Source organism: Parasteatoda tepidariorum, chromosome 3, assembly GCF_982258835.1.
Source record: "Parasteatoda tepidariorum strain Cologne lab strain chromosome 3, Ptep-v5.0, whole genome shotgun sequence".
Classification (NCBI taxonomy): Eukaryota; Metazoa; Arthropoda; class Arachnida; order Araneae; family Theridiidae; genus Parasteatoda; species Parasteatoda tepidariorum.
This window is the reverse complement of record NC_141757.1, coordinates 47,260,147-47,285,019: the sequence shown is the minus strand read 5'-3', so window position 1 is coordinate 47,285,019 and position 24,873 is coordinate 47,260,147. Positions and strand designations below refer to the sequence as shown.

Genomic DNA, 24,873 nt, shown 5'->3' with positions numbered 1-24,873 from the left:
CATAACGTTTCTGAATGCAAAATATATTTAATGCTAAGTTTTATAAAAATATCTCAACTTTTTTTTTCCCAATTTTTTAAATGAGGTACGAAACATTTCTAGCGAAGTGGCTGTTGCATACTGACCGATCTGGCACACTGACTGCAGTATTGCTAATTGTAGATGGATCATTAAGAATCCACCATCAGATTAACTATGAGAAATTTTGTGGTTGAAAAAAAAAATTTATATCAAAGAAATTTTAGAAAAACGCGAAAAATATTTAAAATAAATTTTTGATATTCCAACTTTTTAAGATTTTTTTGATAAATATTTAAACATTTACCATTATTAGTTTTCATTGATTTATTCCTATCAAAATTAAAAACATTTTTGGCCACCCCCTACCAGAACAGAATTGAAGCAATTAATATCTATGCCAAAACAAAGGTCATTACACATACGATTATTATTGAAGTATTTAAATGTACTATCACAAAGTTCTTATACCACCTTTGTTATTTAGTAATAGCTGTTTCCTTCAACTCTTTTTCATACAAGAGAGAGTTTGCACTGATTATTAATATGTAACTTACATTTATTCATTCATAACAGTTAAATTCTTTCACAGTAACTAATTATTACAGTAGAATATTCTTACAGCATTAACAGGTTGAATCGGTGGTTGAAATATTGATTGTATATTCTTGCAGTGGAATAACTTTTTTAGCTAATGAACAGATTTTAAAAATAAGTAAATAAAAATAGCAAGTCATGTTTGAATATTTTATTTCAATAAATAACCAAATACTCAAAAGTCAAAATATTTCTAACATTTCACTAAAAAGATAAATAAATATTCATAATTTAAATTTTGAAGCTAAGATATACTTTATAGAGGACTGGGTTTCAATTTAATTTTAGCAGGTTTTCCGTGTAATTCTTCAGCTCGCGCAAGAAATGCATTGACCATTTTTCGAACAACTTCATTGAAAAAAACATGTGACAGTTGAGAATGCAGTAAAGAGCGGAATTCAAAGGAAACCTAAAAAGGAAAGAAAACAATTATGCAATATCTAATTTAGCAATGCAAAACATTTTAGGTAAATATGCAATCTAACTTAAATATAAGTTAAAATATTTCAAAAGAAAATTTCTCAATAATATTTATATTTGAACACTTTTGAAAAAATATTCCAATAAAAAGAAATTTAGTACCCAAATTATTGAAATTTTTTGGCACTAACATGTCTCTCTTAGAGTACAGTAGGTACCGACTAATACAAATTAAAGTAATTTGAAATTCTCAATACTTTGAATTGATATGTTTTAAAAATTTAAAATAAAAGAATCCCAGTTAAAATATCCATAAAAAAAACTATGATATTATAACAAATTTGACAAATGAATACCATTTAAATGAGCAATCAAAAAGAACATCATCAATAAATATAAATTCTGAATCTACATAAACACAATTTTAAAGTGTAATATGAGAATAACTTAAGCAGACATAACCGACAGTTGTTAAAATGCCTACTTTAAAATTAAGATATACAAAAACATGATATAGATTCATTGGGGAAATATTATAGATTTGAACTGCAAAACAATAGTGAAATTGCAATCATTCAAACATGGAACTTGTAAATCATGTCGATACAAATTTAGATAGAGCAACATGAAGCCTCTACACATGATTTCTAATTTGTTTATTACCTGTATAAGGCGTGTAACAGTAACGTAATAGACAATATAATATGATTCAATTTGGGTGACAAGTATCAGAAATGAACATTTTATTTAATGATATGAATAGGCATCATCCAGTCAGAATAAAAAACAATTGTCAAAATTACTGATTCAAGAATCATGTTGATATGTAGTGATGTATAATATAATAGAAAGATTACACAGCTTCGTGTTTTGACAATGGCATCAATGTTAATTGTCAGGGATTATTGATCAGAATCACTATACTAGGCAGGCATCGGTTCCAATTAGTTGAGATCAACATAGCTGCGCTGTTGTATTTATAAAATAACAGGTGTAAAAAAAATTACTTGATAGCAACAAAATATAATAATTTATAGGGCAGGGTTGGGTTTTTACCGTCAAAAACTGGTTTTTGACATGACAGTGGTAAAAACCGTGTCAAAAACCCACTGTTTTCTTTAATTTGTGACATATAGAGGACAATATATTATTTTCACTTAATTGCCTTTATAAATGAATGTTGTAAACAATTGCTATTGATTTTGCAACTATATACATGTATTCTTATAGAAGGATATACAGAAATATTGTAATATACTTATTGAAAATAGTGATACTTAACTTTTATCATTATAGCTTGATTTGCAAAGGATTCAAAATTTTGCACTTCTTAATTGTTAGAAATAAACAAACAAACAAAAAAACTTGGAACTATTAATAAATTCAAGAACTAAAAAGAAGAATTTAAAATTTGGCATTTCTTAAATATTAGAAATAAGCTAAACAAAACTTTCAAAACTTGTAACTACTAACAAACTCTAAGTCAGGAATGACTTGACATTCTTCAGTAATGTAATATGCCAAACAAAATGATGCTTGGAAATGTTGAAAATTTTGTTTAGTATCCTAATATTTCACTTCAAATAGCATGATTTGATATAATCATGTTTGGAAAATGCAAAAATCTGTTCTTAAATATCTTTTAACAACTTTTTTTCTAATTTTATTGCCCAAAAATGAAATAATTTTAAATCCATAAGCAGTTAAACTCAAATTAAAATACAGTTTTATCAAAACTATGGGTTTTGACATGACGGTAAAAACCATGGTATAAACTAGTAAAAACCGTCATGTGTCAAAAACTGCCAACCCTGTTACAGGGTGACAGATTCAATTCTCTAATTAAATTTTAGTTTTGCCTTATAAGTTTTCCTCAAACATATTATTTTATTTTTATAATTTTAAGCATTTTGCTAAAAATTTGTAGCAATTTTCTTATCAATTTAGGTGCTTGAAACTGTTGTGAAATTTAATAATTAATAAAAGCTTCAATAAGGAGAAAAAAAAATGTTTTTTATAATAAAAGAGCATCAATCTTATGAGATTTCTTCTATAAACAAGTTTGTTCAAACATATTCATATAATTTCAAAACTATTATCAAGACAATTTACAAGAAAATTAGAAATAGAAAATCTAAACTAACCAATAGATCATAAACTTAATAGATTACAAACTTTGTAATTAAGGAAATACCAATTGAAGAATATTTAAAGTAAAAAAATTAAAACAACTAAAATGTTGCTTAATAACTTTAACATACGGAATAAAATTGTTAAACGAGCTTTTAAAATGTAACAAAAATATTGTATACGGTGACCAAAAGCTCATAATTAAAGGGCAAAATCTTTAGTTTGCATTTGGAATAGTTTCTTGGAAAACCAAGATTAAATGTTACTAAAAGGCTGTATGTCAACTTTTTGTTATATAGTTAGGTGCCTTTTCTTTCTTTCTTCATATTCTTTCTTTTTTTTTTTAATTTAAAAATGCTTTAAGAAACTATCAGAAATTATTACTTTTGTTAATGTAAAAAAAAAAATAATAATAATAATGGTTCCCAGTATTAGTATTGCTGGACTTGAACTGCTGGATAAAGATTTACACTTTATATTTTTATTTATTTTAAATCTAATCGGATTTGTATTCAACTAAGTCTGAGGATTTCAAAAATTTCCAGTGTTTTCACGCCCCCCCCCCTTGAATAAAAATTTGCACAAAGGTTTCATGAAAGAAAACAAATTAAATTACAAAATATTACACAAGGCAGTACATTTGCTTTAAGAGAATAATGAAGGAATTAAAGGCATATAAAAAATATTTAGACTCATGAAAGAACTAACAAAATTATATAAACGAATAAAATATAGAAATAAATATACATGTTGGAAGAACTCACATAAAAGTATAATGTACATGAATTAGGATATTGAGGAGGACCAGGTTTGATATTCCAGACTGTTTCTAAATGATTGAATAAACGCCCATCTGTACAACAAGCCTGAATGATAAAAATGTGTCACTATATAAACATATGATAAAAACAATTCTAAATATTATAAAGTAATCCACCATAAAAAAAATTAAAGGTACTTGTGAAAAATCCAATCCACCAAACAAATGGAAATGAAAAAAAAAAGTTTTTTTTCTTTTTTTCCAATGCCCATCTGGGTTGACACTTCGTCAATTCAGGCATATTACGGCAGAATTGTTGGCATCTTTTTTAGGGGCACCATATTAGGTGGGCCAATGTTGCTCCCACAGTAAGGACAGATAGAACAGAGAATGAAAGAACATCAATGCATTGACTGGGATTCGATTCCAGAACCTTTCTGATGCAAGACCAGTTTCCTGACACCTACACAGTTTGATAGGCTTACAATAAAATATTAATTTTTAAAAAAATTTTACAAATTTGAAGCATACTTCATTTACAAAAATTTTTATTTACAAGGCTTCTATTTTTTGGTTTTGATTAAAATGGTCGTTGGATTTTAGACAAGTACCAAATTAAATGCATAATTTTTACACAATATACATTAATAAACTATTAGTAACTAACTTTTACTAAATGGGGTTTGGCAAGTGTTACTGATGAAGTATAGCGTTCAATAAGAGGTGGAAAGCCAATTTCCAAATCTGCTTTTAAATGACCAGGTCTACGTATGGTTACTACTGAACGGTTACACCAAGGTAAAAAATCTTTATAATGCTCCACATCTGAGACTACTTCATATAATTGTTCCATGGAATATCTAAAAAAGAATAACAAGTTGCTTTTTAAAAAAATATTAGTATAAAAAGCTCTCTAACAGCTTTTAAACTTTCTTTGGGAACATTTAAAACAATTGCTTAGTCTTGAGTCTAAAAATCCAGTTTCAATTCAGAAAAAAAAAAGATTAAAAAATTACAAAATACTTAAAGCTATCTCTTTCATAGCAATCTTGTACATTACTTCACATACAAAATACATAACATTCACGTTTCTCACAAATAGCAGAAAAAAGGATACATCTCTCTATGGAGAAAAAATCTTGGGTATTAATCTTTTGGTAGAAGAAGTCTAATTTTACTAGACTATAAAAAGATATGGTATAAGAAAATAGTATTCTTAGTTTCTTGTTCCAAATTTAATAGATTTTCTAATACAGATTAAAAATAAAATATAGTTTCAAATTTATTAATACGTTGCTCAGTTTGAACATTTAAACATTACTAATTTAATCCATCAGTTTTGAATACTTAATCGATTTAAAAATCTATAAAGCATAAGTTTAGGCACCAGTTTTAAATTTAACCTCATTTCAATTTGTCAAATTTGAATTTCTGAACCTCCCCCCCCCCCATGGAAAAGTTATACCTATGTGCTCGAAGAAAGACTCTCGTTTGATGTTTGAGTGTTAAGGAATAATAGATATTGTAAATTGGAAACTTAAAGTAAATAAATAATGTTCAGGCATAATTTTTATTTCCTCTTGACAAGCTAATTTACTAAAATAACACTTTAAACATTCGTGCACATTTAGCTTTTTAGTTACTTCTTTACGGGGAAATTATTGTAAAGGTATAGAGAAGGGTATTTAACAGCCATTTTTTTTTTAAAGAAGGATTACAAATCATTATTGACGTCAGTGATGCTTAATTGTGGTAAAAGTACTGCAGATGTGTGATGGTAGGTTTAACAGGCATTTTGAAATTAGGTACCTAATAAACTACCATAATTATATATACTAATATAGATATTAATACAAGTATACAAATATACTAACACCAGTTTACTAATAATACTAAAGTAATACTGATAATTAACTAAGCACAGAGGAAAGTCTCATGAATCGTTGGGACTTTGGCAAGTTCAGAAAATAAATTTTTTTTAATAGGGTGACCCGGGGTAATTCACGATCACTCTGTTTCTGGGGTAAATAATGATCACCTAAGTTTTATTTAAAAAAAATAATATTTTTTTTAAATTTGAGGCATGGACAAGAATGCTTGTTCACTTTACTAAAGTATAACTGCATTTACTTAAAAATAGTTTTTTATTTAATCTAACAAAATAAGTATCTTTTAAATTGCTTTCTGTATTTTCCATTTCAAAGATGGGTTTCAAAATGTGCACATTTCTACAAAGATCCCCTTCCTTCTCTTAATAATAAATATTTTGAGTTACTTTCTTTTTCTTTGATATAAAAATAGTGTGGGCTTTGCTTAATTATTTCACATCTACTGTAAACATTATAATTGATTATAGGAAACTATATCAAATGTTGCCCCCTACAGATGGGGTAATTATTAATCACTGGGGTAATTCCTGATCATTGTCATTTCTTCTTATAAATAGAATAAAAAATAGCTAATAAATAGTCAATTGTCTTTTCTTAAATAACAGTTCATATTTATTAAGTGGAACAACTATAAAATATAATTTAACTATTATCACAAAATTTGTTTTTAACTGTATACAAGAAAAATGTGTTCTGATATGCACCATTTCTAGTTTGTCTTACCTTGCTTCTATCTTAAATTTATGTGCGTACATTGTTAGAATAATTTTTAAGTTGATAAATTAACCTAATATAAATATGGTGAGAAATTAAGAGCTTAAAAAGGATACTAAGCTTCTAGAAAGCAAAAATAGTGAATTTCTTTTAATGATTGAAAATGAAAATTTCAGTGTGAGAGCTGCTGCCAGAGCTGAAGTGTTAATCTTTATTCCTGATTTTAAATAAACAGTTTTATTAGCTGCTTAAACATATTTTTTTGGTTTATTTGTTTGATCTTAACGTCTTATTTGTTAATTACCATTGTATAATTATTTTTAAACAGCCCATTTACTATAAAAACTGGTGATCAGTAATTACCCCAGAAATGATCAGGATTTACCCCAGAATTGATCAAGAGAAGGGATAATTCCTGATCACTAAAAATTTAAAATCTTTTAAATTCTAATTAGATTTTCAAACAATAGAAGGTAGCATAGGACTCATCTCATATAGCCTCCATAAAATATTAAAATTCTATCTTGAATAGTTTTTTCACAAAATCGATGTTTGCATTTTTTGATCAGGAATTACCCCAAGTCACCCTAATAGGTTTTTAAGACAAACAAAGACCTAAAAATATGTTATTGAAAAATAAGACAATAAATAACATTAAATCTGGTCAATATTTATACAGTAACATTTTGCGGGGAGATTTCCGTATCGTGATGTGTGGCAGAATAATCGCATTGTGATGTCTTAGCAACTTCAAAGCAGCGACCTGCGAGAAATTTAAAAAAAATATCACCTTGGCTATTGAAGTTGGTGCGTCAGATCACAATACAGAAATATCTCCCATTTTACTATCAGTTAAATGACATTTAGCTAACAAAGAGAATATTTTATATAGTAAAATAAAATCACTAGTAAATATTGAAACCAAAAAAAAGGCAATTGATAATTTTAACTATCTCTAATCAAGTGGGAAGGAAAATCAATTATATTTCAATCAATAAAAAAAGTTATAAAACAAGCAATAAAATTCAGGATTTTTTTGATTAAAACGTTAATAATATGTGCTAAAACAAAGCTGACCTACAGATGTTTCTTTCAAACATAATTAACATTCAGCTTTATTATCATACACAATTTATTTTTCTCACTCAAGTTTTTTAACTGTTCTTGTCAATTCAAGAATTCTTAATGTGTCTAATAATAAAGCAATATAAATGCTTAGCTATCCTATATGCACCAAATCGATATTAAAAAAAATTGTTTAGAATAAGATTTTGAAACAGATCACTAACTTTTTAAAAAATATGGAAATGTTTTATTTTATTCTTTAGAAAAAGAGATTAGTTTATTTTGATTATTAAAAAGTGTCTAAAAATAGACATTTCTAATGAACAGAAGTCCAGATATGGAACTTATGTATGAACTGTATTGTAATATATTTATTATGACAATAGGTTAAGGCCCCTCCCCAAATAACAGAAAGAGTGACAATTTAAATATTATGGCAATAGAATTAAAAAAAAAAAAATACTTTATAAAACCTGCACCTACATTTGTTTAAATGTAAGTATTACAAACTTTAATAATCCCAATATATTTTTACTTTAGCATACTTCTAGAAAAAGGTTGTTTATTTTTAGCATACGACAACACAAAATGTAAAACAATTCAAAAGTTACAAAGAACTCATAATAGTATACAAATGCTAATATTAAATAAATATATTTAATTAAAAATGAGTAACATACCCTAGGACTCTTTTTTCAGAATATTCCTTGCGCTTACTACTACCAAGAGGATTAGGGAATGTAAACAAATGTCTATTTGTATTAACACCATAACCAGTAAAATGGCAGTTAGACACTTTCACATTTCCTACATTTTGGACAGCTTTCAAGCAAATACATCTGACATAACTACAGAGAAAACATGAATTTAAAATTTTGAAACTTTCTATTGTCTGAAAAATAGTAGCACTTTAATAAATTAAAAAATCATCACTATGCAAATGATATAATAAATTTAATAAATATATTTAATATATTTATCAGTCAAATAGGAAAATGTTAATGTCATTTGAGTTATCAAAAAGGGGAATGCAGGAAAAATAACAAATATATAATAAAAAGGATAATGTATAAAATAAATTATGCTTTATAATCAATATTAAAATTTTTAATACAGTAAATATGAAAACAGAAACCACCTGCCCTCTAACATTGAAAAGAGAAAAACTATACCTATTGTTGCTACATTTTCTTCTCACGTAATCATGAGAAAAAGTAAGTAAATTTCGCTTTAATATACATATTGATCGACTAGCCATTACACACTTAATTCATAATGATACTGAACTCATAATATGCGATTTATGTAATGATTACTTCATTCTTCATTTGTGAGGTAACTCTGTTGTTTCTGCTCAAATTTGGAATGAAAGTGAAAGTGTGTTGATTGATGAGACAGAAATAGAAGTCCAACTGATTTTCTTCTTTGGAATCCATTTTGAAAATTCGGCAATGTGGATATTTTAAATAAAATAATATTTTTATACTTAAAATGAGTGAATATAAAATTTTCATTTTTAATGTTTGACCTTCAAATAAACTTGTGATTTAAAACCGAAACTTAATAAAATAATCGAAATCGGAATAGCAGAACGTGTTTTTCTTTTTTCGGCAAGTAATAATCGGCTAGCAAATTGTTTCCTGCTTTCCCGATTAAATTTTGATAAAATATGACTTAATGTTGTACAAGTTTGTGAGAACTTCAGAAATGTTGAATAGAAATAACATACAGCAAGCTTTACTGTTCCAGAAATGTAATTCAATTGTTTAATCATGTTTATTTTTTCTTGTGTTTAAGCAACAAATTTATTTCCTCATTTTGCTTGTAATTGAAAATTATATTTATTAACATAGAGAAATGTTTTATGGAAAACGGATTTAAGAGGTTGTGTTCTGTATAAATTTGTCTGGTTGACTCTTGTTATCTATATTTTTTTAATAAAATTAAAATGTTTGTGTTATATAATATCTTGATAAATATTAGCATTTTCATGACTGCTCTATGCATCTGACTTAACCAAGAAACAAGTTTAAATAGTAGTTTAATCAAGTTTATGTTGTTGTAAACTATCGTTTTATATGCATTACAGTACCACTTTATCGCGGCTATATCTTTCCTTTTTAATTTCAATGAAGTTATGCAATTGACATGAACTAATTTACTGTTTATGTTTTGAGGTTTTTATTTATTTTTTTGCCATGAGGTTCATAAAGTTTTCATTTGGTGGGTTTGTAAGTCGAGAAATATTTAAACTCTTAAGTTTGAGTTGTGCACTTTTTAAAATGCGGATATATTATTTAGAACGATCTGCGAATGTAATGTTGTTACCTTTTGTCTCTCCATAGTTTGTAGTGTTATGCAAAGAACAGTAGTTAATAGCGATTTCTGACAGTAGGGTAGTTTTGATGTATGTTTGAGGAAGTTATGGGTTTTCTCCTACTGATATATATTCTAAACGTTTAAATTACAAAAATTGAATAGTGAAAACTTTTTATGGCTGCATCCTACTTATCGTACATTAATTCATTAATCAAGTAATATTTCATTTTTGAGGGGGTTTTGTCCCCTAAACTACATCACTAATTCCTTGCCACTATTTTTAACGTTAATTTAGAAAAGAAACAAGATTCAAACTAAGCTAACTTTTTCAAATCTGATACATCACAGGGTAGATCCATCATTGGATGTAAGCAGAATCTGGCGGTACTTTAATTAGAGTAACATATTACAGGGTGCATAGCGTTTTTAAAAAGGTGCTTATTTCTCATTTACGTTTTTTAAAAGCTGCTTTTGCACCAAATAAAAAAAAGGTGCTTTTTTTATTTGGTGTTTGTAAAAAGTGCTTAATTTTCTATCTTTTAAAAAGAAATTTTTTCTTTACCATATCGATTGTTGTTCTAAATTACAAAAAATGCATTATTTTCAGAAATTTCTCTGCAATATTTATCAGAAACTAGTTATATCATCATGATTATGTTAAGTTACTGAAAATGTTATTGAATTTATGTTTATAAATTAAGTACTTTAAACAATAGAGAAAATAATTTTTATTATTGCACAGATCCTAATTATGATTTTTTTTTGGAAGGTGATTAAAAATATTTTTTGAGTGCTTGAAAAGTACTTAAAAGATGTTTATTTTTTGATTGAAAAACTGGCTATGCACCCTGTATTAGTATTGATATATAAACTAGCCATTACTATCTAATATAATAACTAATTTATCTCCTTTATCCACATCTTCAAATAGGAATGTACAACTTATGAAACATAATGATATTACAGTAGGGAACCGATTATCCTATGAACGATTGGGACCATCGCTATTCCGGATAACTGATTTTTCCGGTTTTCTGAATCGCCACAAAAAGCCGTTTTATTTTTATTTTTAAACCCAACTAAAAAAAAATAATTTTTGGAAATAATCTTAAAAAGAAGAAAAAACAATGAAGTAATACACTAATAATTATTTCCGAAATGATGGTAAGGTAAACATCTTTCAAAAAAGAAAGAAAAATCCTAAAATCTTATGAGGAAAAAAATATTTTTTTTAAAAAATGGCGGGAAAATTTATTGAATTTCGTTCCGGTTTTCTGATTTCCGGATAACGGGTTCTGTACTGTATTTCAATGGAAGGGAATATATATTTTCTCTGTAATTTTAGTTGTACTTTATTTCTTAGAAGAAATTACAAGAATGCTTTATAAAAGGACATTTTATAAAATCACAAATATTTGAAAATATCTTAAACTAAGTATTCATTGTCAAGAAAGGCATAAGAAGTTGAAGACTAAAAGAACAAATTCATATAAATGGTTTAGAATAAAGAACTGGCTTTGAATATGGGTCTAAATTAAGTTCTCCAGCTAAGTGATAAAGTAGTGTCTACATTTCTAAAGTAGTTTGTAGTCACTACATTTAAAAAAAGTAGTTATAGTTCACTACATTTGTAATTAAGTGTAATAATGTACTACGTAAAATGTGGAAATAATGAAGTTTTTCTGACCACAGAATTGGAACATAATGACTTTGCACTGATAATAGGGCTTATAACTTAATTTGTATACATTTTAGATTTTATGCGTATTTTCTGCCTACCAATATGGTTCTCATGTTTCCTTAATATCACTAGTAGACAGATTTTAGAAGGATTTTTTACCAGAAAATAAATAGTTACCTTGTTAAAAAAAAATTTCATTTAAATGTGAAGAGTTTTTTTTTTCTTCCAATAACTTTAGCTGTTGAAATAACCAGAAAAATTGTTAAAATGAAATTTTCCAGATAAATTTAATTGTTTAAAATAGATGTTAGATTGTACTTTAAATTCACTATTATTTTTTATTATTATTCTTTTTCTGTTTTTGTTCTATTTTTGAGGTTATTGAAAAATACTCAAACTAACAAAAGTTCTATATACCATGTTCATAACATATCCATAAAATTGATTCAAAATCTACTTTAAGTACATAGATTGATACAGATTGAGGTCAGGTGGATTTTTCAGTGTGTCTAATTGAGGAACATTCTCATAATAAGAACACTCCTTTGATTTATTTACTAATCAATTTTTCCAAATTTACCTGCTAAACCAATTTACTTAAAGTTTCTATAGTCAATTACACTATTCTAAATCTATTAAGTTTATTTTAATATTTTTATATTGTAAATTAATTTTATTAAAATATAACTTTGTGTTACTAGTATTCAGTCACTCAAATGTTTTGAACATTTTTCAAATATATAATGCTTCCCTTGTTAAATTAAGTTTTTTGTTATAGCATTAAATGTAATACTTTTCACTCCATGAAAAAGCATTTAAATCAAATAACTTTATCGTAGTATTAAATTTAGTACTTTTCACCCCATGGAAGTATATTTAAACAATTGTTGTTAATTTAAACAATTGTTGTTAATTTTAATAAATTTGCTGCTCATAAAATAATCTAGATTTTTTTTCCAAATGGATTCTTTTATTTTATTTCTTTTTACTTCACTTCCTGTTCCTCTTTTTATATTTTGTGCAATGTGTGCATAAGGTGATTAGGACATAAGGTTGATTAGGTCATTCGAAGAAAAATTCCTTTCATTTCTTTTTTTATACTTTCTATTTTAACTCTCTTTTTTCTTATATTTTTCTCATACAAAATATTGTTTGAATTTAACTTCTGTAATGTAATAGACATTGCTAACTGAAATTATATATCATTTTAGGTACTTGGTGAGGTACTTAGAAATTAATGCTCAAAAAAATTGTTAGAAAGGAAAAAAAAAAAACTGTTTAAAAAAAATTCTCAATCAAGATTTTATAATATATTACATTACAAAATTACTCAACTTAGAGATTCAATTTTTTCTTCTTTTTTTACTTATCAGGACTGTTGTTATTATGAGTGGTTTATTTTAAATTTGTATTTGGTTTGATTCTATGAGAATTATTACAAATGGCCTTCTACAATTTAATATATTAGCTTGAATTTGTATTAAAGTTTATTTTAACAATCTAGGACTTTTATCATCTAGAAAACTAAAAAGTTTTTACTATTATTATTTATTTAAATATTGTTATGACACATTGTTTTAATATTTTTTTTTTGTATATAATTTTTATATTTAATATTTGTAGAAGTATGGAGGGAGGAAATGAAAATTCAGAGGATGATCCAAGTGGAAATTACAAAAACTTAGGATATCGACTGAAAAAAAGAACATCTGAAGGTAATGTCATTGTTTAAATTTAAAATGTCATTCTAATTATTTAATTTTATCACTGTCATTGAACTGCCAATCTGTATCAGATTATGGGCTATCAGTGCTCAACTTTATAGCCTAGTAGTTTTGAACTTAACCCAAAAGACAGAGGAACTCCTGTCTCAAGCATTTGTACAAACTCTCCTTCTTGGAGAACTTTTTAATGGAACTGACATACATTAGCATTAGATGGAGAATTAAAACTAGCAAAACCTTCCATAGTTAGCTGGAGGATAATGGGATTCTAACCAAGGATTTTACTACTTCTGGAAACATTTTACATCAGCACTGTGGTTGGTGAAGGACAGTAGCAGTGTTCAAATTGACCAACCATGGAACATCTAATTATTTAGTTAAACATATAGGGTCAGGTGAGGTAAAGTGAGTATCAAGCTTTTTTATAAAGAAGGATCTAAAACCAAACCATTAAATTAATTTTACTGAGCATTTTGATGCATTGTGTACATTGGATTCATTTAGATTAAATATGAAGCACAATTTATCTATTTAGTTTTATTGTTTTCTTACAGTAATGTATTCAAAAGAACAGGTTTTGATATACCCACTTTACCCCAGAGTGGAGTGAAGTGGATGTAGTTCTAAAATTTGTATAAATTACACTAAAAAACTTAAGTAAATGTTATTTTAGAAGTAAAAATGCTGTTAAATAAATCTACTATGATTATAGTATTTAAAAAATAATAATTTTTTCGTATTCAAGAAATCTGGTTTCATTTTGGATGCAGTATATTTTGCTTAACTCTATACAATTTCATCAAAAAGCAAAAAAAATTGTAATAATTTTTTGTTTACTTGAAATATAAATTAGAATGTAAAAATTAATATCTATAGTGGTAATTTGAAGTGCTTTTACAATTTATAGCAGAGAAGTATTTTTATTTAATTTATTTATTTTAAGAAAGTTGTTTTGTTTTCCATGAAAAAACTGCCATATAAAGGCGGAAATTTGCATGAAAACTCATCTATACCTTTAAATATGCTCACTAAGTTTTACCATTATGCTAGTTTGGTCATTTTAATTGTATTGTCTGTAATATTGTTATTCCTCCCCTTCCCCTTCCCAATCATTCTTCTCATTAAAAAATAAAATTTGAAAGAAATTTTGTTTTCAGTATTAAAATAGCTATGTAGGGCTGTAATCAAACAAGCAAATTATTTTTAATTATTTCATTATAAAATATTGAGCATTCGATACTTGCTAAAGCTAGCACAGAAGTAAAAAAATATCCCCATCATACAACACTTAGCTAAGCCCTAACCATATGCCCATTTTTCCCCCACCTCAGAAAATAATTCATAATCTTTAGATGTCCCTCTACAAGTTTGAAGTAAAATGAATAGTTTTTGCCAGTCTTTAATGACATTAGAAGAAAGTTCATCTACAGTTTAAACTATCATACAAGTTGATCATGAGCAGATAGTTAACAAACATTAATTTTTTTATCGGTTTTCTAAAAATGCCTGCCGCGATCCCAGTAAATGTCACTAAAAATATTAAACAAATTATCTCAATTTAAAAAGAAAAAATGATGTTTTTTAAGATATACCCACTTTGCTCCATGTAACCACTATTTCCACCTGACCCTATTCCATATGATTGATGATGCTCACTGGCCCCACAGCCTGCAAGCAAGTATCACTAATCTGGCCTACTTTCATTTTTTTTAAATTTACAGAACTGATCCCCATAAGTACAGTAGGGAACCAATTATCCGGAACGATCGGGACCATCTCTATTCCGGATAACTGATTTTTCCGGTTTTCTGAATCGCTACAAAAAGACGTTTTTTTTATTGTTAAACCCACCTATAAAAAAAAATATTTGGAAATAATCTTAAAAAGAAGAAAAAACGATGAAGTAATACACTAATGACTATATCCAAAATGATGGTTCGGTAAACATCTTTCAAAAAAGAAAGAAAAATCCTAAAGTCTTATGAGGAAAAAAAAAAATTTTTTTTTTAAATGGAGGAAAAATCTATCGAATTTCGTTCCGGTTTTTTGGTTTTCCGGTTTTCTGATTTCCGGATAACGGGTTCTGTACTGTATTACATGGGGAATAAAAGCTACAAAACCTTCCCAGATTTATCCAGATTGCATAAGGATTGTAACTCCTAATCGAATTACAATTGGGGACATCTGATCTCTGTATACTGTGGTCAGGGCAAGCCCAGAGCAGTATATGACTTTACCAGCCATCTTAGGTCTAATTATTCAGTCCTAAATATCCTTCAGTCCTACATTCAGATTGGTTATGATCACAAATTAAAACCAGCATGCAAGCATCCTCATTTATATATAAGTTTGTTATTTTTAAGTGCTATATAAGTATTATGTATTATAAGTTTGTTATAGTTTGTTTTAAGTTTACAATGAAAGTAAAACTTAAACCTAATTAACATAATGAAATTAAACATTTAATTATAACATTGAAAATTTGTCCTAAAAACTTACATTAAGTGGCATATTCTCAAGTCTTAGGCTAGCTAGTAACAGGTTTCTCTTTTGTGAATTTCTGACTGAGCCGCATGGTTACTGTTGTTGATCTCGAATTCAGAAGTTATATAATGTAAACTTTCAGGAAATGATTCATGTGGGTTAAAAAATTTATACTGAACATGTATGTAACATTGTTATGATGAAATTCCTGTTCATTCATGGCCAAATTTTAAACTTTTAACTTATAATTTTTTTTCAAAAAATGCTAAATTTGAACTACATGGGAAGGTTTGCTTCCTACATGATAGTATTAACTCTTATTCTAGGCTATGGTCTTAAATTGGGTATGTTGATTGTCCTAACTTCTCACTTTATATCTTATGCATACTCTTATAATGCTACCTACTTATCAGAGTTGGACAAAAAAGTAATGGATTACAATTTTCAATTGCAGTAATCAATTGCTTGTAATCGTGGTTATAACTCACCAAAATTTTGATTACTTTAGTAATCGTGATTCCAAGTAATCATAACAAAAACGATTATGGGTAATTATGGTTACAAAATATCAAAATATGTGATTACATGTAATCATAAATCGTGATTCAAAGCATACGATTACAAGTAAATACAATTGCGTACTACTATATGTAAATATGTATAGGCATCAATATGTCACCTAAAACGTCGAACTTTCGAACATGGCACGAAAATTTACCCGACTTGTAAAAAATGCTGTATCTAACCAACCTCACCGAAACATATACTTGATTGTGTCAGATTGTCCAAGGCGGGTTTAATTTACGATCCCCTTCTTGTCATCTACTTTCTGGCTGTCAACAACTTTTTGGAGTTCAACTGACTAATGTCAGATGTATGAGGATAAGCAACAACAACATGTATAGGCATACAAGTTTTTATGTACGTAGAATTAATGTACATACCCATGTATATACTATTTCTGATTCCAATATAATATATATACATACAATGTAAATATGCACAAACCTTGTTTGTATGTACAGTGTGTAAAATAAAAACCACATAACCCTGAATAACTTTTGATCTAATGGTTGGATCTTCACGTTCCAGGACTAAATCTGAAAGGTTTAAAGGGGTGACCTCAAATATGTTAATTAATTAGTGCAGACAATATTTTAAGTTACAAAATCAGATGCAAAAACATACTTTCTCAGAATAAACATACCTTTTTTCGACAGATTCGGATTTCTGACCCCAAAATATAGGGGATAGCCGCAATCTGAGAAATATGGTCCCAAGAGTTGGGTCAGGAGAGTGGTCCAAAGTTGTAACCCCTTTATGTTAATTTTACTTTTTGTGTATTTCGCCATATCTCGAAAATAATTTAAGTAAATTTAAAAAAAAATATGCATGCAATTATAAAATTCATTTTGCCAAACATACAAGCATAATTCCATGCAGAATCAACTTTTAGTGAGTTTTTACTATCTTTTGTTACTTTATTTTGTGATAGTCAAAAAAAAATTTTAATTGTAAGGTATAAAATTTTTTTACATGATTTTAAACAATGTATTTTTACAGGGCAAAATGGAAAATTTTTAGTAAAATCCGTTGAATGGTTGAGAAATTGAATTTTAAAAATGCGACTTTTTCAAAATTTAGTTTCTCAGAAACTATTAAGACAGATTTTGTGCATATTTTGTATTTTGCCCTGTAAAATTGCACTCTTTGTGTCAACCTAAAATAACTAATGTGTTTCGTGTGAACTTAAAATATCATCTGCATTAATGAATAAGCATATTTAAGGCTATTCCCTCAAACCATTAAGAATCAGTCCTAGAACGTGAAGGTTCAATCATTAGATCATAAGTTATTCTGGGTGGTCTGTTTTTTTTTTCCGCCCTGTACTTTCCAGATTTGGAAAATTGCTGCTGGAAAGTTGCTGGGTTGGTTTAATCTGAATACTTATTTAGTTAGAAATACCCTGTAGATTTATGAAGTTTTTAGTTAACACCGACAATTGTCAATCATTGTCTAAATAGCTACATTTTGCTTCCATGTTGCTAAGTTTGTTCTTTCTTCATAATTTCAGAAAGCATATATCTCAGTGCTGAAAACTTATCACCCAACTCCAATGATGCTAAAAAAAATGACAACTCTATTTACCCATCTCTGAATCTGAATAATGAATTGAAAGAACCATCAACACCTGATGGCAAATTATCTGAAAGCTATGGCACCCCTTTTAGTGAGACTTCTTCAAAAGTTGATACTTTAGTTTTACGAAGTGCAGGAAAATATGCAAAGAGTCATGAATGCATTAAGCTAGATTATTTATCATCTAGTAAATTGGATGGCTTAGACACTTCATCCTTATTATCAATAGTAAGTAATTTTATCTTCTTTTTTTTATTTACTACTTATGTATAGTAGATAATAAATTAATCAAATGTATGGAAAGGCTTTTACTTTAAGAAGCTTTTAAACTTTTATGAAATATTAAAAATTGTTGATGTCATGTTGAAATATGCATAACATATTTCCTTTCATTTTCATTATTATCTTATTTTATCCTTTTCTCAATAAATAAAAATCATTAATCTGATCAATAATCTTTTAATTCCACAACCTTGAATTGAGTGCAGAATAAAATCTATTTTTCGAGACCTGCCTTACACATTAGAATTCAAAAAACGTTATATGGTTGAGCCGGTTTTGCTTTAATTAAAGTTCGTTATTATTTCTCACACTTTTTTCCGCCAACATGTTTAACTGTGTAAGGGTAAGAAAAAAAGCTTTGGCAACAAATTAAATAAATTAATGGCTAATACAGTACAGAACCCGTTATCCGGAAATCAGAAAACCGGAAAACCAAAAAAGAGGAATGAAATTCAATGAATTTTCCCGCCATTTTTTTTTTTTTTTAATTTTTTTTTTCCTCATAAGATTTTTCATTCTTTTTTGAAAGATTTTTACCTTACCATCATTTTGGAAATAATCATTAGTATATTACTTCATCTTTTTTTCTTCTATTTAAGATTATTTCCAAATTTTTTTTTTTAGTTGTGTTTAACAATTAAAAAAAAGGGCTTTTTGTAGCGATTCAGAAAACCGGAAATAACCGGATTATCCGGAATAACGATGGTCCTGATCGTTCCGGATAATCGGTTCCCTACTGTATATGGATTCCTCAACTTTCCTTGGCTGTAACTATGCTATACATGATACTCGCATTTACAATTTCTTGGTGGACGGAAGAGTCCTGAGGGGTTTACCCCTGCAGCCACACACTCCTCACCGCTTTAAAAAAATTTTATATTTAATAATTTATATTTATATAAAAATAAACACTTCTCTTTATTTTGGAGCTCAATAGTTTTCATAAATAAAATATTTTTTTATTGTTTAACATATCTGATTCTTGGAATTAAGTATGGATATTTGAAAATAAATACATCAACTTCTTCAACAGAATCTTTACATCCTCAACATTTTCAAGCCTTCCATCATGAATTATTTTACATCTTTAAGTCAATTTGGAAGTTTATTTTAGTTTAATGCTGGGTAAGTGACATAATTTTTCTTTAATTTCTTGTACTTTTGTAGGAATCTGCCGTATTTTTTGAAGATCGGCAAAAAAGAATCGATTTTGTTCTTGTGTATTCAACTGATCCTTCTGAAGACTCAGATCAATTTGTACATGCTCGGGCAGTTTTCGAAAAAAATCTAAAAGAGGAAGGTCTTGAATTAGAACATGTGTATCAGGTAAAAAAATAAATTACAAATTTATATTTCGTGAAATAGTTTGTTTCCAATAATTTTTATTTTAATTTATAATTTTATAGCTATTTTAATTTTTTTTTCATTTTAATTTTTAAAAAAAATTATAATTCTTATCTTACAAGAGTCAAGAACAGGTAGCATACTGTAACTTCACTGGAGGATCATCTTTTTCTGTTTTAAGGAAATCATATATCTCCATAATTATAATTTTAGATTTTCAATAATGATAATATTGTTTGCAAAATGGAATCAATAACTTAACATTTACTTCATTTGTTACAAATTGTAGTTTAACCTTTTTTACTGTGTACTATTATTCTGTTTTGTTTTTATATCAACTGTGTTGCGATTGGCAGCAAAGTGAATTTGTTTTAATGTATTTTTTTCCTTATTTGAATACATTGAATCCTATTATTATGTCATCAAACAATTATGAGAATTTTTTTTAAAAAATTATTGGAAATAGAAAGAATCTGAATGTGTGAGAGTGATAATTAATTAATTTTAATCATCCTGAAATTTTATTATATCTTATTTTGTGTAATTTCACAGGAAGAAACTGGTTTAGTGTTTGTAAAAATTCACTGCCCATGGGAGGTTCTAAGTCGATATGGTGAAATTTTGAAATTCAAAATGCCTATGAAAGAGGTAAGATTATATTTTTGCTCAATCTGATCGAGATTTGCATTAAAATTGGAAATAAAAATAGTATTTTTCAATACTCGTTATTATTTTTTATTAAGCATTAAATGGTGAGTTTTATATTTTTAAAATTTATTTAATTATATTTCAGAATCATATTGCTATAAATATTTATTAAATGCTTACAATTCATTGATCAACCTTTTTTTTCATAGAGCTTGTTTGAAGTGTGTGCAAGACCTCCCTCTAACGTAAGCATGGTTTTTTCCCCATTTCCTCATACCTGAATGAAAAATATTTTTGATTAATCTTCTAGTTTATTTCTTGCTTGATATATATAACCATTTCATGTATGTGTTCATTAAACTAAAATAACTAAACTCAGTGGCGTGAGAGCCCATAGAGGGCCAAGGCCTACTGTGCCCATCTCAGTTTTCTTGGGCTCTGGGGTGCAGAAGCAAATGTTCCAGTTAGGTGGTCAGCCGAACGCGAAACGACCAGGTTGTAGTTCCCAAGCATGCTTGGTACTAATTTATCGACCCACCGAAGGGATGAAAGGCTGAGTCAACCTTGCCCGGCCCAAGGATCGAACCCAGGACCTACGGCACAGAAGCACGAAGCACTACTGTTCATTAAACTACTAAACAATATTTTACTGCTTATATGAAATTAACAGGAACTTTTTTAATTGAAATTGCTCTTTAATTTCCTAACCTGTTGTAGAACTGTTCATTTTAAGACTAAATTTTTTTCATTTTATTTTATTTATTTACACTGTAGTAAATTATTTTTAAGAATGGTAATCTAGAAAATTCTAGTCTGTCATGTAAATTTGAGACAATAGACTCGACTAAGTTTTGAATTTGAAGGATTTTGTAAACATATCAAGGGATAGTATAACAAGAGTCATTGAAACTTTTTTCATTATAGATTTATTGTTATAGTAACCGTAATTCTAGACATTTTTTTTACTAGTTTGGATTAGAAATCTAACAACTTTTTTAAGTTTTTTTCTATTCTTATTCAATAAATTCTAAATTTGAATGTGATATACTGTTGTCATTCTTAGATGCTGAACCCGTGAACACATTCGCTGATTTGCTTTGGTACAATTTACTATTTTTTGCTTGATAGTCAATTAAGACCATTTAAAAAGGAATTAGTTTGAACCCTGATTTATTATTTCAGTTATTTTTTACAATGAAAAGTATTTTTTTCTATATTAAATATTAAAATTTTGAGTTTATTGTTCTCTAATTAAAATGTATACTGCAATCATCTAACATCAAAAATGCATGTAATTGGGTATGCTAGTTGTAAGGGATATGATTATATTGGCCTGATATTTTAAAATGAAGTAAAAAGTAACAGTAATGAAAATAAGAAATTGCAATATAAATTATTAATAAAGAATATCTAACAAAAGAAAGGGTATGCTTTCGTGCTATGTAGACTAAAGGAAAAAACGTGAATAAAGCTTATATGAGAGTACGTAAATGTACTTTGTAATGTAAATGAATGATTAGGTACTTTTTCACATTGTGTTTTGCATTAGTATTACTAATGAGTCTTTATAGAAAAAAAATCTTGTTTTTATATTTACAAGTGGTATAACTTAAAGTATCACATCATTTTTTAAAAGGGTGTCAGAGTTAAATTTAAAAAGAGGAGAAAATACTAGTAAAACAAATGTTTTGATAGAAATGAAATGAAGGACCTACACTAATTAGCATTAAGGCCTCTACATGCAAATCCCATTAATTCAGGTCTAAGCAAAGGAGATTTAAAAAAGAAATGGTATTATTATTTATTAATTATTATTTTTTTATAGCAAACCTTTCTTCGCACTGTGAATTAATGGAGCACTGACAGCAAACGAATATGAAGATAATAGCACAAATTTATTGTTTCGATGTAGATGTTTTGCTAAAATATATAATAAAACTAATCATAAACATACAAAAAATTTCTTAGAAAAGTAGACTTATGAAAATATTTTTTTCCAATGTTTTTTTCATAGATCTCCCAATGCCTGCATAAAAGGAGGACTCGCTTTGCTTGCTTATGAAGACTTTGCTTGCAAAACTTTCTAATGTTTTTTTTTCTCTTTTTTTTGTTGACAAGTCTCTCATAGTATGTTATTCGGTATGTTGTCAATATATCGTGATGCTGTACCTGGTTTAAATAGGTCGTATTAAGTTTAAATAGGTCGTATTTAGGTTTGCTAACAAATATCTATTCATTGCTTATAAAATACTTAAGTTTTAAATATTGTTTATGGATACAAGTGTTCGTTATATTTGAAAAAATAGAAGAATATTAATATAAAATTATTTTTTGTAATGCATATTTTAAATAAACAGTCCTAAAAAATGTGCTTGTTGGGTTTGAAATAATTGCCAGGGTATTTGAATTTGGAAAAACATAAGGGGCCTTAATGCATTTTTTGCTCAAATCTTGAGAAGTTCTGAAACAAAACTGGAAAATGACTCACATTAACAATATGTATTCACACTTAATGGCAAGTAGGATAGCTATATGAATGGTATGATTCTAATAATAAACTTTTACATTAAGTTTTAAATTTTTTCTATTACTAAGCATTGCTTCTAAATACAATGTATGTACATGCGTACTATAAATTCTCTATTTAAACCTTTGCCTTGTGAATATTTCACTCTTTTTCAATCATAAAATAAGATTATTTACCTATGAAATAAAAATTATTATGCTTCTGACATATATTGACATGTATAGGAAAAATGTGACATCAAACTTTGTTGGTGTTTTCCTGGAAAAACTCAGTAAATTTTATTTCTGAATTTGAGTTGGAACCATTTTGATAGATGTAAGTTATCAACAAATCTTAATGTAAGAATGACTAAACAATGATAGTATCATTTGCTATGTTGTTTTATTTATTTATTATTTTCTTCATCTAGTTATGAATTCTGAAGTGTTAGTAATAGAAACTAATCTGATCTAACTCCTAAATTCATTTTGTGGTACTAGAAATATTGACACCTTCTCATTGAAGTTTTATTTGTGTATTACTTATATTGCTTAAGCAATTTGAAATTAAATTGTTTATAACTTTTATTTTTTTATCTATACAATTTAACTATTTGTTCAAACTATCACCTGTTTTATAAAACTTAAGACTAGTAAGAATGTGTTGATTTCACCAAAATAATCAACACAAAAATTTGTCTAATATATGCTCTGTTTACTCTGAATTCTACATTTGTGGTCACATCCTTTCTCTAAATATGCAGTAGGCTCAAGGCTATCTAGCCTAGTAAAAAATGAGGACCATTTGTTTGAATGGAACCATTTGTTTCTAAAACTAGTCAGGAGAGGGGGCAAAAAAAAGGTGAAATTTTAAAGCAGACATTTGCTGCCAACACTATCCTTTCAATATGCCTTGTGCAAAACTGGTAAAATCTGTAAAGTTTGTCTCTTTTTAGTTACTTTTCACATTTGTGTAGTTTATTAACAAACAGTAAGTATTTTTGCATTAATCATTTATCTTTAGATGTATAACATGATTTTTTAATTACATAGGAGAAGGAATAGGAAGTAGAACTCAGTTCTATCCGGTATTTTGATTTGCAGTATTTCTTTTTTTTGTATATATTGGTATAATTTGAAAATAATAATTATTGTCAACCAAGTATCAGCATCAAAGTTTACATGATAATGACATGGGCTAGCAATATCCGGACAAAACTTTTTGTAAATTGTTCTATTGGTTTTTTAGATGTTATATCGGTAGTTGTTTTAAGTATGTGTTTATAGTCAAAACAAGAAGTGGCTTTAATTTTTTTATAATTTTTTAAGTTGTAATGTCTAATTAATTTTTTAGGTACCTGACTTCGACTTCTCAAAATACTATTTTCGTAATTTGTTCAGTCGTATGACAGGTTTTGCTCAAAGTGTTTCAGACCTTATCCATGCTGATACATATAAGCTGCGGTTTAAAGACTGTCGCTTTTCAACTGTTTATTCACGAGATAAAGAATATTTGTAAGTTTTTGTAACATTATTTCTTTTCTAAACCAATATTTTATGTAGATGTATAATTTTTTTTCCTCGGTAAACGGTTTGAAGAAAAACATTTCTGCTAGCTATTTCTTGTACAATACTAAAATGTCTCAACTTTTTATTTTCAGCTTGTCTTTAAACTCTTAAAATCATGATTAACATATTAGCATTTGGTATTAATGTCTTTGAAGAAAACATTGATAAACTGACCGCATTTACTACTAAATCATAAGAGTTTGGTTTTTTCTAAATTTAAATATTATTATTTCTTCAATAAAAGGCATGAAACACATAATGTAAAATTTTTTAATAAAAAAATTAGCACTATTTTTATTGCTTGTTAAAATATTGCAAAAAGCTTTCAAATAAACATTATTTTTTGTACACTTTATATAAGTATTGTAATGAATATATTTACTCAACAAAAAGAACTGAATATTTATAAATTTTCTGCTATTGACCTCCGAACTTACTTGCTAATATTATGTCTTTGAAAAAAGAAATTTTTAGGGATGCCATAGCCTTATAGGTTTTAGCACAAACCCTTGTCTCTAAGACTAAGTTAAAAAATGAAATTGGATCAAATGGAAAAATTCATTCGATTCAAGTGTTATTGGAATC

General features: G+C 27.5%; 2 protein-coding genes across 9 annotated transcripts in view; one reads left to right on the top strand and one right to left on the bottom strand.

Annotated features, from left to right (window-relative positions):
* Positions 1-751: 751 nt before the first annotated feature.
* On the bottom strand, positions 752-9,029 carry LOC107448364 (coenzyme Q-binding protein COQ10 homolog A, mitochondrial). Of its 4 annotated transcripts, none has more exons than XM_043038950.3 (5): positions 8,910-9,029; positions 8,274-8,441; positions 4,593-4,785; positions 3,930-4,031; positions 752-1,024 (listed from the first exon to the last, which is right to left on the bottom strand). In XM_043038950.3, the coding sequence occupies exons 1-5, from the start codon at positions 8,912-8,914 to the stop codon at positions 872-874; spliced, it is 621 nt and encodes a 206-aa protein (XP_042894884.2). In that variant the 5' UTR covers positions 8,915-9,029; the 3' UTR covers positions 752-871. The 4 variants fall into 4 exon arrangements, with proteins under 4 accessions (XP_042894884.2, XP_071035141.2, XP_042894882.2 ...); XM_071179040.2 differs by having other exon boundaries at positions 8,736-8,972; XM_043038948.3 differs by having other exon boundaries at positions 8,766-8,971.
* A 144-nt stretch (positions 9,030-9,173) lies between these two features.
* Positions 9,174-24,873, top strand: part of LOC107448363 (anoctamin-5) — a 46,789-nt gene continuing 31,089 nt past the window's right edge. For 2 of the 5 annotated variants that reach the window (XM_087159272.1, XM_087159269.1), the window contains exons 1-7: positions 9,174-9,346; positions 13,217-13,308; positions 17,876-18,168; positions 19,390-19,548; positions 20,119-20,214; positions 20,424-20,459; positions 24,074-24,234. In XM_087159272.1, the coding sequence (XP_087015398.1) occupies positions 13,221-13,308; positions 17,876-18,168; positions 19,390-19,548; positions 20,119-20,214; positions 20,424-20,459; positions 24,074-24,234 (833 nt within the window). In that variant the 5' untranslated portion in view covers positions 9,174-9,346; positions 13,217-13,220. Of the gene's footprint in view, positions 9,478-13,216; positions 13,309-17,875; positions 18,169-19,389; positions 19,549-20,118; positions 20,215-20,423; positions 20,460-24,073; positions 24,235-24,873 lie in introns of all 5 variants that reach the window. The other 3 variants (XM_087159271.1, XM_087159268.1, XM_087159270.1) reach the window with 2 other exon arrangements.

Coding starts and splice junctions, on each gene's coding strand:
- LOC107448364 (XM_071179040.2), bottom strand. CDS start 8,851: ATGGCTAGTCGATCAATATGTATATTAAAGCGAAATTTACTTACTTTT. Junction 4,786..8,273: donor TCTGAAAAAAGAGTCCTAGG/GTATGTTACTCA, acceptor ATTCTTTTTTAG/ATATTCCATGGAACAATTAT. Junction 1,025..3,929: donor CATGTACATTATACTTTTAT/GTGAGTTCTTCC, acceptor TTTCCTTTTTAG/GTTTCCTTTGAATTCCGCTC.